The 15,456-nt window shown below is 38.5% G+C and overlaps 1 protein-coding gene across 2 annotated transcripts; it reads right to left on the reverse strand.

The window, feature by feature from the left end:
* Positions 1-4,614: 4,614 nt before the first annotated feature.
* Positions 4,615-9,780, reverse strand: LOC139977499 (uncharacterized). Of its 2 annotated transcripts, none has more exons than XM_071986852.1 (4): positions 9,623-9,780; positions 6,682-7,147; positions 6,036-6,071; positions 4,615-4,899 (listed from the first exon to the last, which is right to left on the reverse strand). In XM_071986852.1, the coding sequence occupies exons 1-4, from the start codon at positions 9,701-9,703 to the stop codon at positions 4,724-4,726; spliced, it is 759 nt and encodes a 252-aa protein (XP_071842953.1). In that variant the 5' UTR covers positions 9,704-9,780; the 3' UTR covers positions 4,615-4,723. The 2 variants fall into 2 exon arrangements, with proteins under 2 accessions (XP_071842953.1, XP_071842952.1); XM_071986851.1 differs by having other exon boundaries at positions 4,615-4,923.
* Between the last annotated feature and the right edge of the window lie 5,676 nt (positions 9,781-15,456).

The following is a 15,456-nucleotide window of genomic DNA, read 5'->3' on the forward strand; positions in this document are numbered from 1 at the left end:
CATTACAAGAAACATGATAGTCGTTCTATGTCATATGAGCTTTGCAACTTAAAAATGCTGGTATATAAAGAGCATTCTAGTACTTTTCCAACAAGTAAAGCTTACTATCAGCGCTTTGATATGGTTATGATATAATAATATAAAGCACAATGGATCAATACTTATACACTGGCGGATCCAAGGGGGGGGGGGCCAAGGGGGGCCATGGCCCCCCAAAGGTGAGCCAAAAAGTGTTTCCGAACATCCGCTTAATCATATGATTGGAAATTAAAAAAATCGAGAGGAATAGCAGTGATAGACTAGTCTAAACCTTTTTGTTTTCTGGTTTAAAATTAAATGCAGAGCTCCCAACTGACCCGCAATTCGCGGGAATTAGACCCGCATTCTTACACCCAAACCCGCTGACCCGCACAAGCGTCCGAAAAACCGCATTGTAATTGTCAAGTATACATAAAAAAATTTGCATAAATTTTTGACTTAGCAACCATCATTCCTTAGCATTTAGCATAATAGAGTATAAAACCTCCTTTACAGCATCATTTGAACCTCAAATTAGCCTATATTTTTTTCATTGGGGCGAGCAGCGAACATTTTCATGCCACGGGAAAGAATGAATTATCACCTACTATTCAATTTATTGATGTTACACACAAAAAAAAATGCATATTTCTCAGAAAATTTTGGGTGACAAAAGCCTTTCTAAGTGCCACCATTTTACATGTAGGCATCACCAGGATTCCAAAAAAAAAAATCAAAAGGGGAGGGGGACACCCCCTCCCCCTTATACCCCTCCCCCAGGACGGCGATTCGTGGCATGGACCAGCATTTGCCTTCTCAAGAGTTAGGAGCTATGTAAATGTATGAGCATGAGGATTTACAGTTTAACACCATTTTGCAGTTACAGGCTGGTTGTAAGAAATTTATAACCTATGAGAAATAAAATTTCTTGAGAAAGATGATCCCAACTTTGTTTTATAAATATTTTAGAAAATTACACCTGGGAAACATTTTTTTAGAAGTAAATTAAAGTCACCATTGTACACTTTTGTCGCACCAAATTGCATCTGACGGCATTCAGCAATAGAGAATTTTCCAAAGGGGAGGGGGGCACCCCCTCCCCGTAGACAACTCCGCCATATCACTCTAATGCCACTTTGGCCCCTCCCAAACAAAGGCCCTGGATCCGCCAGTGCATACATTCAGAAAAAAATGTTGTACAAAGGTTAAAATTTTACTTGATGTTCATGTCAAATAAGAACACTAAAATATTTAAGTAAAATTTACTTGAATTTACTTCACTGCTGTTTTGTTAAGTTTTACATAATCAGCATGTAACGCAACTACAAAATTATTATGTAAAATTTTGCCAGCGATTTCAACATAGCACCCGTTCATAAGTGTTTCATACGTTAATTATTAAAAGCAGCTTGATTCCTTGTTTTTTAAGTAGATCACAACAGAAAAGCACATATAAGAGACAACAAAGAGGAATGACAACACAAATAATCCAGAATATTTGATGAATTCAACCTTTTATTTCAACACTTAAGAGGGTTTCCCGTAAATCTACAATCATGCATGAATAGTGAACTACAGTCATGATATTTTAACTTTTTTGTGTCCAGTTACGGATGGCAAGGTATCAAGGTACTATCTCTTAAAGGTGCATGCTTACGAAAATTTAAATAATTTCCTTTTTTAGTTTCTAAGATGCATGTACAAAAAAGCATTGGTCGACTTAGGAATTTTCACCCAACTCCCTCAACATGTAAAAATAGTTGAAAGCTCCCAAAAATTAAGATAATCAACTGTCTGATTGCAAAATTTGGCAAAGATTCAACTCTACGCGCAGCATTAACTAAAATCTCTTGCATGGATACGTAAATGATCTGTTCATGGTTACTTTAGTTTCAATAACAAAAAATCACATTACAAGAAACATGATAGTCGTGCTATGTCATATTAGCTTTGCAACTTAAAAATGCTGGTATATAAAGAGCATTCTAGTACTTTTCCAACAAGTAAAGCTTACTATCAGCGCTTTGATATGGTTATGATATAATAATATAAAGCACAATGGATCAATACTTATACACTGGCGGATCCAAGGGGGGGGGCCAAGGGGGGCCATGGCCCCCCAAAGGTGAGCCAAAAAGTGTTTCCGAACATCCGCTTAATCATATGATTGGAAATTAAAAAAATCGAGAGGAATAGCAGTGATAGACTAGTCTAAACCTTTTTGTTTTCTGGTTTAAAATTAAATGCAGGGCTCCCAACTGACCCGCAATTCGCGGGAATTAGACCCGCATTCTTACACCCAAACCCGCTGACCCGCACACGCGTCCGAAAAAACCGCATTGTAATTGTCAAGTATACATAAAAAAGTTTGCATAAATTTTTGACTTAGCAACCATCATTCCTTAGCATTTAGCATAATAGAGTATAAAACCTCCTTTACAGCATCATTTGAACCTCAAATTAGCCTATATTTTTTTCATTGGGGCAAGCAGCGAACATTTTCATGCCACGGGAAAGAATGAATTATCACCTACTATTCAATTTATTGATGTTACACACAAAAAAATGCATATTTCTCAGAAAATTTTGGGTGACAAAAGCCTTTTTAAGTGCCACCATTTTACATGTAGGCATCACCAGGATTCCAAAAAAAAAAATCAAAAGGGGAGGGGGACACCCCCTTCCCCTTATACCCCTCCCCCAGGACGGCGATTCGTGGCATGGACCAGCATTTGCCTTCTCAAGAGTTGGGAGCTATGTAAATGTATGAGCATGAGGATTTACAGTTTAACACCATTTTGCAGTTACAGGCTGGTTGTAAGAAATTTATAACCTATGAGAAATAAAATTTCTTGAGAAAGATGATCCCAACTTTGTTTTATAAATATTTTAGAAAATTACACCTGGGAAAACATTTTTTAAAAAGTAAATTAAAATCACCATTGTACACTTTTGTCGCACCAAATTGCATCTGACGGCATTCAGCAATAGAAAATTTTCCAAAGGGGAGGGGGGCACCCCCTCCCCGTAGACCCCTCCCCCATATCACTCTAATGCCACTTTGGCCCCTCCCAAACAAAGGCCCTGGATCCGCCAGTGGATTCAGGTCTGATGGCACTGTAATTGTCGGCCAAAAAAATACACAGCTCCTAGTACGGGATGGTGTTAACATCAGCCTAGATTAGATACTGCTTTGATTTAGTTCTCTGATCTTCCATTGGCTGATACGGACAGCTCAAATAGTATCACCTCTCAGCGTAATGCGACGAAATGAGTTGCGGCATAAACTGTCGTGAATTGACATAAAACCGTGGGATGACGACATGCGGTATTATACGACGGCATTATAACTTGGCACAACATTTCCTGACTGGCACACACAGCAACAAAATAGCTATCGCCATCAAGAAATTGGCGGAGAAAAAAAACTTGTAATCTTGTACACGGTCCTAATCCCTTTCTATCGTGAAAACGTTCTTTGCTCTTTTTAATCTATTTTAGAATCTTTCAGTCATTTTTGGTTTCGATGATAATCGCAACCTATGCAGTCAAGCTGGCGGATGAGTGTGAACCGTGTAGGTGTGTGTGTCCCTCCTCATTAATAAGTTTGAAGTCAATATCCACCTCAGGATACACGTAATATTGATGGATAAAAGGAAATCCAAGGGCGTAGGAACCGGGGGGCTGGGGGCGCCAGCCCCCCCAGTGCAAAATATGGAGGGGCGGAAGTATCATTCCGCCCCCCCCCCCCGCTTCGCAAGTCAGAAAACCCCTTTTTCATTTCCAAATGGGAAAAAAAATCTCATTTGGAGCACCAAATTGCATCTAAGGCCAGGTGAAAATGCAAAATTATATTCAAAATGGAGTCGGTGGGTTGAAGTGTGCTATATTGCACCAAATTGTATCTGAGGCCACCTGGAAATGCCAAAAAAATCCCCCTAGACCCCTCCCCCAGGCCGGCCATCAGTCTTCAGCCCCCCCCCCCCCCCGCACTCAAAAGTACCTTCCTACGCCACTGAGGAAATCAGTGCTGTATAACTTTACGTTGAAACAGTGACAATAGTGGTCACGTAGGACCATACCTTGAAAGACTTTTTTCAAACCAAACTTAAAACAATTTTACTTAAAAAAAGGTTCAATCGTTTACATGTATCAGGAGGAAAGTGATTTGGTACCAATATATATGATCATAAAATACATGTATTTTCGGAACAATTAACGAATGAATTTTTGTTATCATACTAGATCTCATACTTGTCATAGTTCAAACATAATACTCCCAAACACAACCTGTAATAAAGAAAACGAAAGAAAACTGCAAATAGACTCTTTATTAATATCTAACAGAAATCATAGCGGAAAACGAGTGTAAAAAAGTAAATGGACAATTTATGACAGCTGCGAAATGAACATTTCTTGGTATCGTAAACTTCTGGGGAAGGGCACGTTTGTTTTGTGAGTTCAAATATAATTTATATTTTTTATAGCTCTACCAATGTTTCTGACCAATTAACTATATGATCAATTTGCTCCAATGAATATACTCAAGTGTAAGTAATAGTTCTTCTTTTTAAATATTAATTTCTTTAGTCTTCTTTTCCTCAGAGAATTATGAAGGAATAGGCAGATAGGAAAGTTAGTTTTATATTTTGATTTCAAATGCACTACAAATCGTCATGACAGGATCGGAAATTTAGCCTCTGATTTATAACTGCTTTAATGCATTCAAGAGGGCACGGCGTCTGCTCTGGAGAACGGCAGAATTGTGGACACGCTTGGATTTGCGACCATCCCTGCTAGGCTTCTCATCTGGTTTCTCATCTGGTTTCCCAGCTGGTCTGTCACCTGGTCTGTCACCTGGCTTTTCATCTGGTCTGTCTTCTGGTTTCTCATCTGGTCTGTCGTCTGGTTTGTTCATAAAAGAAAACACAATTCCACAATAACTTTAAGACTGTAAGGCTACAAAAAATAGTCCAAAGCTGCAGCGCTTTTAAACTAGAGAAATACGGAGTAGCTGTACTTGGAAAGTCAAAACCGGGACCACGGTATGGCGCTAAAGACAACGATAGACGGTTTTTAATGGTGATCCCGTAAATATTTCCTCGCCATAGTGACATTTTGAGAATCTTAAAATCTTTGTAAGTAATCATCGCTTTAAGTCTTTGGTAGCTGCTCAAATTTGCTCAAAACAATTTAAGATATCAATGCTGGTTACATTTGGCAAATGTTATAAGACCAGACCAGACCAGTTTGAAAAATTGCTCTACAGATTGCACAATCATCTGTTTCTCGGAAGCTACTTCTAGCTCCAGATGAGAAACACTTAAGTTCGACCATTGGGTAAAAATATTGTACCACTGTGGGTCTATCTATAACATGTCTAAGTTGGAGTAGACGACTAAGCAGTTACATAGTTTAATGCATCGTCTAGTAAATAATTTCTCAATAAACCATCATTTCATTCCGGCGCACGAAACTAATAAAATATATTTTAATATATAGTAAAATATAATATAGTCAAATATAATAACAAATATCATAAAAAAATATAATAAAATAATATAAAATAAAATATCGTCCCATAATTTGTATCGTTCCATTATTTTTTGGCATACCAGATTTATATTTGAGCGATATCATAGGCATTATAGTTTACTTTGCATGATGAATCATATTCCATTTAAAATCCTGCTAAACCATTTTGTCTGTGCTTCCTTGCTTGAGCCTAGTGACTCCTATCCAGGGTCCCTCAAAAGTAGTAGTTGGGTTCACTAACTCAGTCCATAATGATTACGTCACTCCGTCTATATATCCATCGTCCATCATAATTAGTTTCGATTAGAATATTACAGTTTTACAGAAAGTTACATAACATGCATGTCTTGAAACCACACTAGAACTAAATTAATTGAAGAACCGATAACGAATTTATGGATTTAAATGATTCGATTTTCCACTGCACTTTAATTCGAATACAAACGGCGTTGTTTATTTTATGCAAGGTTCGTTTTACTTACCAACTTCGTCCTCAAACCATTCCGGGAACTGGTCAGCTGTAAGGAAAGAGAAATAAATTCAATATTTAAGTACTAAGTGATTGATATTCTTCGTAAATCAGCTACAAAAGGGTACTAGGCTGGGATTATATCAAACAGCGACACTGTTGCAGATTATCAGCTCAACCAAATTTATAAAATGAAACAAAACTTTCTAATATTTGTAGGCACTATTCAAGCCTGTTGCTCTGATTACGGAGTAAACCCCATGTGAAAGTAGCGGTGACTTAGTGCTGTAGATCATAAGTAGCTTGTTTAAAAGTAACAATGTAGGCCTAAGTAAAAAAAACCAAAAAAAAACATATTAAGTTGATTTGATGTAAAAAAACGACTGCAATATTATAATAAAAATGCCCCAACCGCTTACCCATGCTCGTACCCATCAAACAATGGTCAAACCCCTTGCCCATGCATGCAATAACCCAACAATGGTTCGACCACTTACCCATGTGCACATACCGATCAAACAATGGTCGAACCACGTACCTATGCACATACCCATCAAAATAAGGTCTAACCACTTACCCATGCGCACAACCCCTCAAACAATATAGTCCATCCACTTACCCATGCCAACAACCCTACCAACAATAGTCCATCTACTTACCCATGCACTGCCAAAAATCACTCTGGTAGGAATATTGGCTGTAATCATCGTCCTGCCTCTTTTTCACCTCTCCAAAGTCACCCATCATGCACCCCCAGAAAATACCCCAAAACTCATTTTCGGAACCAGAAGAAAAGTCCCATGACGAAAAATCCCAAGAGTCCCAGCCGTCGGATGAGCTGGCGCTGGAAGATCCAGATGAGGACCCAGATGAGGACCCAGATGAGAGCTCATATGAGGTCCCAGATGAGGACCCAGATGAGGACCCAGATGAGGACCCAGATGAGGGCTCATATGAGGGCCCAGATGAGGACCCAGATGAGGACCCAGATGAAGACACAGATGAGGGCTCAAATGAATAAGAGCTGGCGAATTTCTTGGCCAACTCTTTCTTTTCGACTGACTTTTTCTTCAAAGCTGCCAAAGATCTAAGCCGACTGGCGAGAGCATCCTTAACATGCTTTTTCTGGAGTCAGAAAAAGAAAAGAACGAAATTATTTCTAATTACCGATTAACGTACGAATATATACATCTATCTATATATATATATATATATATATATATATATATATATATATATATATATATATGTGTGTGTGTGTGTGTGTGTATATATGTATATGTCTTGCAATACTGGTAAGATCAATTTTTTTTTTTAATTTTCGTAAGCACAAAAATATAGAGAACATCAGCTATAAAATTCTGATCTAGACAAAAATAAATCCAAACCACAGAATGGCATGCTTCCCGAAAGGTTATGAGAACGGTGTTGCAGAAATTAGCATGCATAGACTGCGGATGTGTGACCTGATTAATTTACTTTGGCTTCGGCTTTGAGTACAACGTTTCTGTATGCTGCCGTGCTGTACGAATATAACCGTAGTAGTAATTACCGACTGTGCGATCAGCGTTATAGTCACTGCCGAATTATCAATCTGGGGTCCACCTCACAAATTCGGCAAGGTCTGTAAGAGTGACTACATAGTTTACACTTCCGGGAAACCAAAAAGAAATGTTCTAATCACCCGGAGGAAAGGTAACATGAAGACATAACATTGAGTTTAATTCCCAGCCTCTATAGGAACCTCAGTCGTGGTGATATCCCCACCTTACATTTCCAGGATATTATGCATCAGTTTTGTTGAAGTAGAAGGGGGGGGGGGTGAAAATATTAGATTGAATTATGTATTCTACTTTATATCCAATACAAACAAAATACAAAGTTATAATTCATCAATAAAATGAAAAATTGCTGCACTCTCCGTCACTTGACGTCTTGGTATCACATACATGTATGTTCCAGTAGCACATCTAGGATTTAAAACAAGGAGGGAAGGTTTGTAAAGTAGACCTTGCTTCTTGAGGTCGACGCCCATGTAGGTGTCCTGTGTATTCTTTGACATGAAAACAACAAGGTTAACTGTCTCATTCTGAGACATTTTGACTGCTAATAAATTAGGTATATAATCAGGTCTACACGCGCATTTCTGTGCTAATAACTATTTCCATATTTTGTGTGGGATTGAAAAGGATAGTGTACACTTCACCCACACCACACCCCTTAGACCCGCGCATGCATGTGGTCGTATTATACTGCGATTTGTTTCCTATACAGGGATGACCTGGTACCAAGAAACAAAATCAGAAATTTTTAGTCAACCAGAAACGATAGAACAGACACAATATTTAAATTTCTGAAAATATAGCAATCGAACTATTAAGATATTTTAAACTTATGAGACGTCAATTCTACTGAATAGAAAGTAACCAACTCCAAGTAAGAACACAGTAATAGGGAGCCTTCGCACGATTGACTTAAATAAATAAATAAATCAATAGGTCGCTTGAAACGTGTCCAGTTCTGTAAATGTAGCCGAATGTTATAGAGTATTGGTCAACAAATCTTATTATGAGTTTATTTTTGACGATAGTGTTCAATATTACAAAAAAACAATTGAGTTTGGTTGGTTTCTAAAGTGGGCTATGGAACCACCCTTGAGAGAAAGAAAAAAAATTGACAGAAAATGTATATGCTGCGTATAGTGCTTTGATGTTTCTACCATGGAACCTCAGCATCATTAATAATGCTTTGAAGCGATTTAAGTGACAACTTATCACATCAGCGCTTTGATACAGCATCCATCATTTCATATTTCATTGCCTGCAAAAACCTTCAAATAAGTTAAACCTAGAAATACTTTTCATGCATTTTTTGATTGTTAGTTGTAGCAAAAATATAAACACTAAAATTATCACATTTTGCCATCGACTGCCGTTTATGTAATATGATAAATGAACAATAAACAAAAAAATTAATCTTATCAAACTCATTTTGTTTTCAACTTGTTGTTCAAGTTAACGAACTTATATGATTTTGATAGCATAACTCTTTTTTTTATCTGCGCCTTCCAAGAATGTTCTACTGTAGTTTCCCTTAGAAATATTAATTATAAGTGCTGGTGATAACGTTTCGCCTAATTCTAATTCTAGAACTGTCTATATTATACTTCCCATCATTCACATCGAATTTTACAACAGAAAATCGTTATAAACGTTCCATCCTTGCCAGGGGTGGGAAGGGGGCAGCTGTGACCCTGTGGAAGTTAACGCTGTCTCCCGTGAAGGCGGATTTGTAGACATTTTATACGTCAAATATTGCATTTTGAGACATATTTGGACTACAAATTATGTAATAAGTATACGTTTAAACGTATGTGTTCTAATATACACTTGGATTTCTGCGTGATGTTGAAATTAAATGAGGGGGTGGGGTATGTTGGGGGGGGGGGGCTATACCATTTGGATCAACAACTGCTTCCAAACTGACTTAAGTTAACCAATTAGTTAATGTCCATTATAATTATATATATAAACAAGATTCGGAGTTTGAAAATATACCAGTAATTAATAAAATAAAAGTAAAATAAAATAATTCCTATACCTGCAGAGACTTCTTGGCGGGCTTGGCTTCGCTCAGCACCAACAGAGCTGCAACCAGTAAAATTGCTACGTACAGACGCATCTTGAATCTCCTCGTTCTTCAAACTTGGATGATGCAGCGAGAGGATGGGAAGTTCTTTTTATTCACAAGTTTCAAGTTGTTGACGTCACAAATTAAACAACGGCTTAATTATGCAGACTTGTCCATTCTTTCCAGGGGGGTATTAGATAAATAATTGGTCTATACACGGTGACATGAAATGTGTGCTTTAGTTAAAGCCAGTTAATTGACATAATAAATCCCCTTTAGAAAGTCGATGCGACCTCTAATTACGTAAGATATATCCTATAGTGATAGACTTCAGTTGATAAATATTGTGATGGTTTGTTTCTATATATATAATGACGTTCACAAGGTTCATGACCAACTAGCCTAGATATTATAACAAAGAAATCTTATGTAATAAGGCGGTGTCTGTATTTAGTCATATAAATATATTATTCATAACAATATTGTTCCCCCCCCCTTTTTTTTAGTAACTATACACCGGCTATGATAAGATATTATCTTACTAAGGTAATTATGTCTAAGCACTAATTACTGCAATACCTCCCTTTTTTCCTCTGTTAATGATACGTGCTGCAGAAACCGTACGTTGTAGCCAAAGACTTCACATATTCCCCGGCATCCTCTCCCTCTCCCCCTCGCTCACGCCCTCACTCTCCCTATACCCTCCTTCCATCCCTCTCCACTCCATCGCCCGCTCCATATACCCTGCCTCTCCCCTCGATTATTTACAAACTTATTAAGTTATTCTGGCACAACTCGAACATATAGAAAGGTGGTATTGTATTACCCGAGAGAAGCACCTTTAACCTTGGTGGATCTAGACGCAAGCTTGATCTGACTGTAAAATAATGGAGGCACGGAACCAATTTTGAATAACTTCGACTCATTTCTCAAATTCTCCTTATTATGAGTGAAGTCACTCGGTTGGCTAGAAGTCATTATCTCTAAGAATAAAAACCAATTACTTCTGGAATTCAATTTAATTTACTCCCCCTTTTTAATTTAAAGTAAAAAGCATGACTGCGACTTAAATCGCTTAACATAAATTATCTATTCATGAAACAGCTAATGTTAACACCTAGATTTTAAACTGGGATCCAAGACGGATGACGTAGTTTAATTAGAGCTGCAATTTGGCGGAGGCGGGGGTGGCTTTTAAGTCAGCTACCGAATACGAGTGACCATGGCGCCCCCACCCCCACCCCCACCCCCATATACAGGAGGAAGGTTAGTCCGCACTCTACGGAATAAAATATTCATACAAATAACATTACGCTTCACATATCACGTGGCTCACCAACACACCCATCGCTTACCCGCCTCTACCCCCATCCCGATTGACCGCCTCCACGTAGAAATAAGTGGTTCAGAAAACTCGTGCCCACGGATTCTAGGAGTTACGATATTTTGATGCAACGGATCGCAACTACCTAACAAGTAAAATAGCCATATATAGAGATGTACAGAACTTTGTAGTTCTCACATTTATGGCTGTGTATCACGTGCACTTTACAAGAAATAATAGTGGATGGACCCAGCACTCTCTCTCTTTCTTGTACCGGGGCCATTGAAATCACTTAGCTACGCCACTGTCGACCTAATATGCAATGCAAGGTGATTGAAAAAAGTATTAACCTTAATTAAAAGGAATCAACGAACAATTTGTTACGAAGTGTTGTAATTAACATTTTCTTTTCTCTTTCATTTACCCTTGGTGACTTTTCCAAAATAGTCGCTTATTTGGAAACTTCTTTTTGTATAGTTTTTGGGGTTTGTACTGAATTTTTTAAATCTTGTTCAAGATAAGAGTAAACCTTATAACACCAAGACACACTTTTCAATATGATTAGGATTTACGTCTAAATATAAATATTTCAATATTATATTTTGAATTATAGATGCACATCTTAACATGACAACCATTCAAATTATGATCAACCATGTCCAAACATCTACACAAATTTTTCCCATCCTTACCTATGATGACTTGTTCACACTGCTCAACTTGTCTAGATAATTTTAAGCACTTTGTATCGATAATTTTAAGCAATTTTGACATCACGATTGTTACCATTTACGCCAAGACTGATAATCACTGAAGAAATTAAACTCAAGCAATCTCTCGTTATATCCAAGAAATGACAGCTTGAAATTTCTAACTTCTCTAACTTTGAGAGACAAGCCAAAATACAAAATACCCCAAGATAATCTCATTCCTCTCGTCTCTTTGACAAGGATCAGCAAATACTGCATTGGGCGTTCACACCGCTATCACAACAAACGTATTGATTTCTATCGACGAAAGAGCAAACTTTCCTTTCAAAGGGGGTGAATTAATTCTGCCCAGTCGAATACACACACATACGTCAAGTAGTTTGTTCACGTTAAGCCAACTTTGAACATAACGGTTAAGTTTGCTATAGATCAACACTATAGTTGAAAAGTCCGAGAGAGAGAGAGCAAACGGTAACGGATCTTAAACAAAGTCTGTACCATTCGTAAAGAGGTTATTTAGGTTTTCTTTTCAAACGATCATATATTATTTCGAGTGTGTGTCTTTTTGAAGGAGAAACATCGGAACTAGGCAACAGGGGTGGAACACGTTTGGGTGTGAGGAGAGAGTATTTAAGGATGAAAAAAAGAAATGAAATAAGTTTGAGAAAGTGACTGAAAACGTCTAGGGATAAATTCATTGTTTGAGGGTTTTTTTTCATCATGGCCTCGTAAGGATTTAAAGAATGGTAAATCATGTTTGATTGCCATTTATTTATTCTGGTTTTCGCTGACTCAGGCCCAGGTTTAGGCTATGGAACGCCGTCTGTTTACAATGTAACGAAAAAATATCGTGTACGTCAGGAAATATATCAGCATTTTGCCTAGGTAACATCAGCACGCGGATATTAAAGTCGAATTGTTATGTTTCAAAAGTCAGTATGTCAGATATATGTTACAACTCAGTAACAACATTTCAAGCATAAAAGCAACAGTTTTATTCAACCTGGGGGAGGGGAAGGGAAGGGGAGGGGAGGGGGAATGCAATATGTGTGACTATAACGCGCGGTGGTATATCGTCGAGTCACACATACGGCATATATCTCTGGCCAGACACCACAAACCTGACAAAGCTCTAAACTTGATGGGAGTTCAAAATGTCTTTAAAAAATCGTCCTCTTATATCTGGATACGTTCTCTTTTGGGCGCGCGTGTGGGGGGGAGGGGGGGTGGCGTAGGACAAGAGCCGGGTCATGGCTGATCAATTGAATTGTGAGACGAATGGTGTGTGGTAAATCACCAATTAGATAAAATGTAGTAAGGGTTATATGAGGTAAACTTAAGTAGATAACGTTTTGTAGTGAAGCTTGAGAAGCTGACTAATTGGTTTTGTGGTTTGATCAGCAAACTTGTCCGTAGCCTTGATTTCAGTATTTCTTTTTTTACCTATTTTTTTGGGGGGGGGGGGGTGGTGGTATATGCCGTGGGAGAGGGGCATTAGAGAGAGAAAGGTTACGGTTGGTTGAATTAGTCGTTTTGGGCGTCTCAGCCATTTAGGGCGGGCTCCATGACCGGTTCGCATATAACTTTTTGTATCTTGATTATCTGTTGTATACCGTTACACTCACATGGAAACCAGGGTAACTTGCTAATCGCCTCTTCACTTTAAGTTAGTCCTTTAAATAAACATGACGTATCATCATTTTACGTCATGGTTATTATGTAAACAACCCGCCCACGGCCGTGTCTTGTGTAGTCTGCCCTAGAAAATGTTTTATTTAAAGTATAAGGGTGGTCTATGATATCTTAATAAAACAGCAAACGTCACAAAATTATAACTATGTTTATAGTCGTAATTTTGCCAGAGTGTGTGAATGCAGCTTTCCGGGAGTAGGCAAGTTTCCCCCTACCGGATACTTTTTGAAAGACCTCAAAGTGCTCATTTGAATGAATTAGGTCATCATATCTTGGTAAATAAAGAATGCCTCTTTTCCATGTTTGTAATACAAAATCTTGTTTAGATATATGCAAAGTGCCCTTCTAGTAAAAAAAAAAATGTTATGGACAAGTGTCCTATTATCGAAAAATATGGAATGTGGAAAAAACTTCACTAAGTCGACCTCTTTGCAAGTCACTCGACTTTTGAATTTTAGTGATTCTAGACAGGATTGGTTGCAATCATATGAAGAAGTCATAAGAATTATGATTCTACCCAGTAGGGTAATAAGCGGGGCGGTCTGCCACGGGTACCAGCCAGGGGGCGCCACGCCACACCCCCAAAAAATATAAGACAAATAAAAATGGAAATAAGAATGAGAATTCCTAAAAATATAATCAGTTCAAAGCTTTGCCAAAGAGTTTGCATGTAAGCTACCTTACATAAACAAAAAATCTTATAGAGAAAGAGGACACCCCCTTAGACCCCTCCCACAGGACGGCATCCCCTGTCATGTTATGACAAGGGAAGGATCCGCCGGGGTGTCAGCTATACTTGGTACGCCACTGGTAACTATATTTCAGCCCTAAGAGCTATACTATTCATAGGTACTCATACATTTAAACTACTCATACTGATTTATATTACTAACCTCATTATAGTAAGTATTGCGTGAGTCAGTAATCACTTACACAGGCGCTTAGCCAATGGGGGCGAAAGGGCGACCGCCCACCCCCCCCCCTCCCACCTTGAGTCTATTTTTATGGTATCGCTAGTAATTTCAAAATAGAAAATGCGTAGATGCAACTTACAAAGTTTGGGGAGTGTCATTTCCAGCGATCTGGGAGGCATTTTCGACCAAAATGTTCTTGTACGCTTCGCGCCAACTTATGGTGGCGCTACGCTTAGATAGTCTGCCTACAGGCTTCGCCCCTACCTTGGCAAAATTCTCGCTAAGCAACTGTACTTACATTAAACCATGCAGCTATCTGTTTATAGCTCCATGATTAAACTAACTTAGTTGTCATTCTATAAGAATACCATAAGAATGTCTTGTTTGTTGGTCTCTCTCATGCAATGAAGAAACGAAAACACAATCATAATGTGATTACGTAACCTGTTCTCACTCCCATCGACTATTTTAATAGCCTAGCTTTGAGTGAGATTCTCACTTGTGGTATGTAGTTTGACAGTATACGACTGTGCGTGTGTTCGGATTGAGCTAATCATGTGATTGAAAGATTTCGCTGAAGAACTGCGGACTAATCTGTACAACATCGTTGAACGAACGAGTAAACGTATATGATCATCAGTTTTGCCTTCAACGTATATATAATGCTAGAAAGACCGATAACGGTCACCAAAATGCCCCAAATTTCAAAGAAGCACTTTGCCGCCACTCTTGAAGAGGTAATCCACAATTGTCTATTCTAACAATCCTCAATGTCGGAGAGAGTATATTTGAGTATCAGACCCTAGTCTGGAACAGTAATTTGGAACACTTCTAGCAAGATGTTTGGCATTCTAAAATTGTAGGCCAATATTGGTGATATTGATATTATTTTCAAGAGTACGCAGGGAGGCTATCATCATTGGTAGGTAAAGCAAGCTGGGCCCCATGATTTCATTAGAGTTAGGTAGAGCCAGCTGGGCCCCAGGATTGTATTAGGGGTATGTAGAGCCAGCTGAGGGCCCCATGATTTAACTAGGGGTAGATAGAGCAAGCTGGGCCCCATGATTTAATTAGGGGTAGATAGAGTCAGCTGGGGCCCCAGGATTTCATTAGAGTTAGGTAGAGCCATCTGGGCCCCAGGATTGTATTAGGTGTATGTAGAGC

This window comes from Apostichopus japonicus, chromosome 12, assembly GCF_037975245.1.
Source record: "Apostichopus japonicus isolate 1M-3 chromosome 12, ASM3797524v1, whole genome shotgun sequence".
In the NCBI taxonomy this organism is placed as follows: Eukaryota; Metazoa; Echinodermata; class Holothuroidea; order Aspidochirotida; family Stichopodidae; genus Apostichopus; species Apostichopus japonicus.

Coding starts and splice junctions, on each gene's coding strand:
- LOC139977499 (XM_071986851.1), bottom strand. CDS start 9,703: ATGCGTCTGTACGTAGCAATTTTACTGGTTGCAGCTCTGTTGGTGCTG. Junction 6,072..6,681: donor TGATTTTTGGCAGTGCATGG/GTAAGTAGATGG, acceptor CTTTCCTTACAG/CTGACCAGTTCCCGGAATGG. Junction 4,924..6,035: donor ATGGTTTGAGGACGAAGTTG/GTAAGTAAAACG, acceptor TGAACAAACCAG/ACGACAGACCAGATGAGAAA.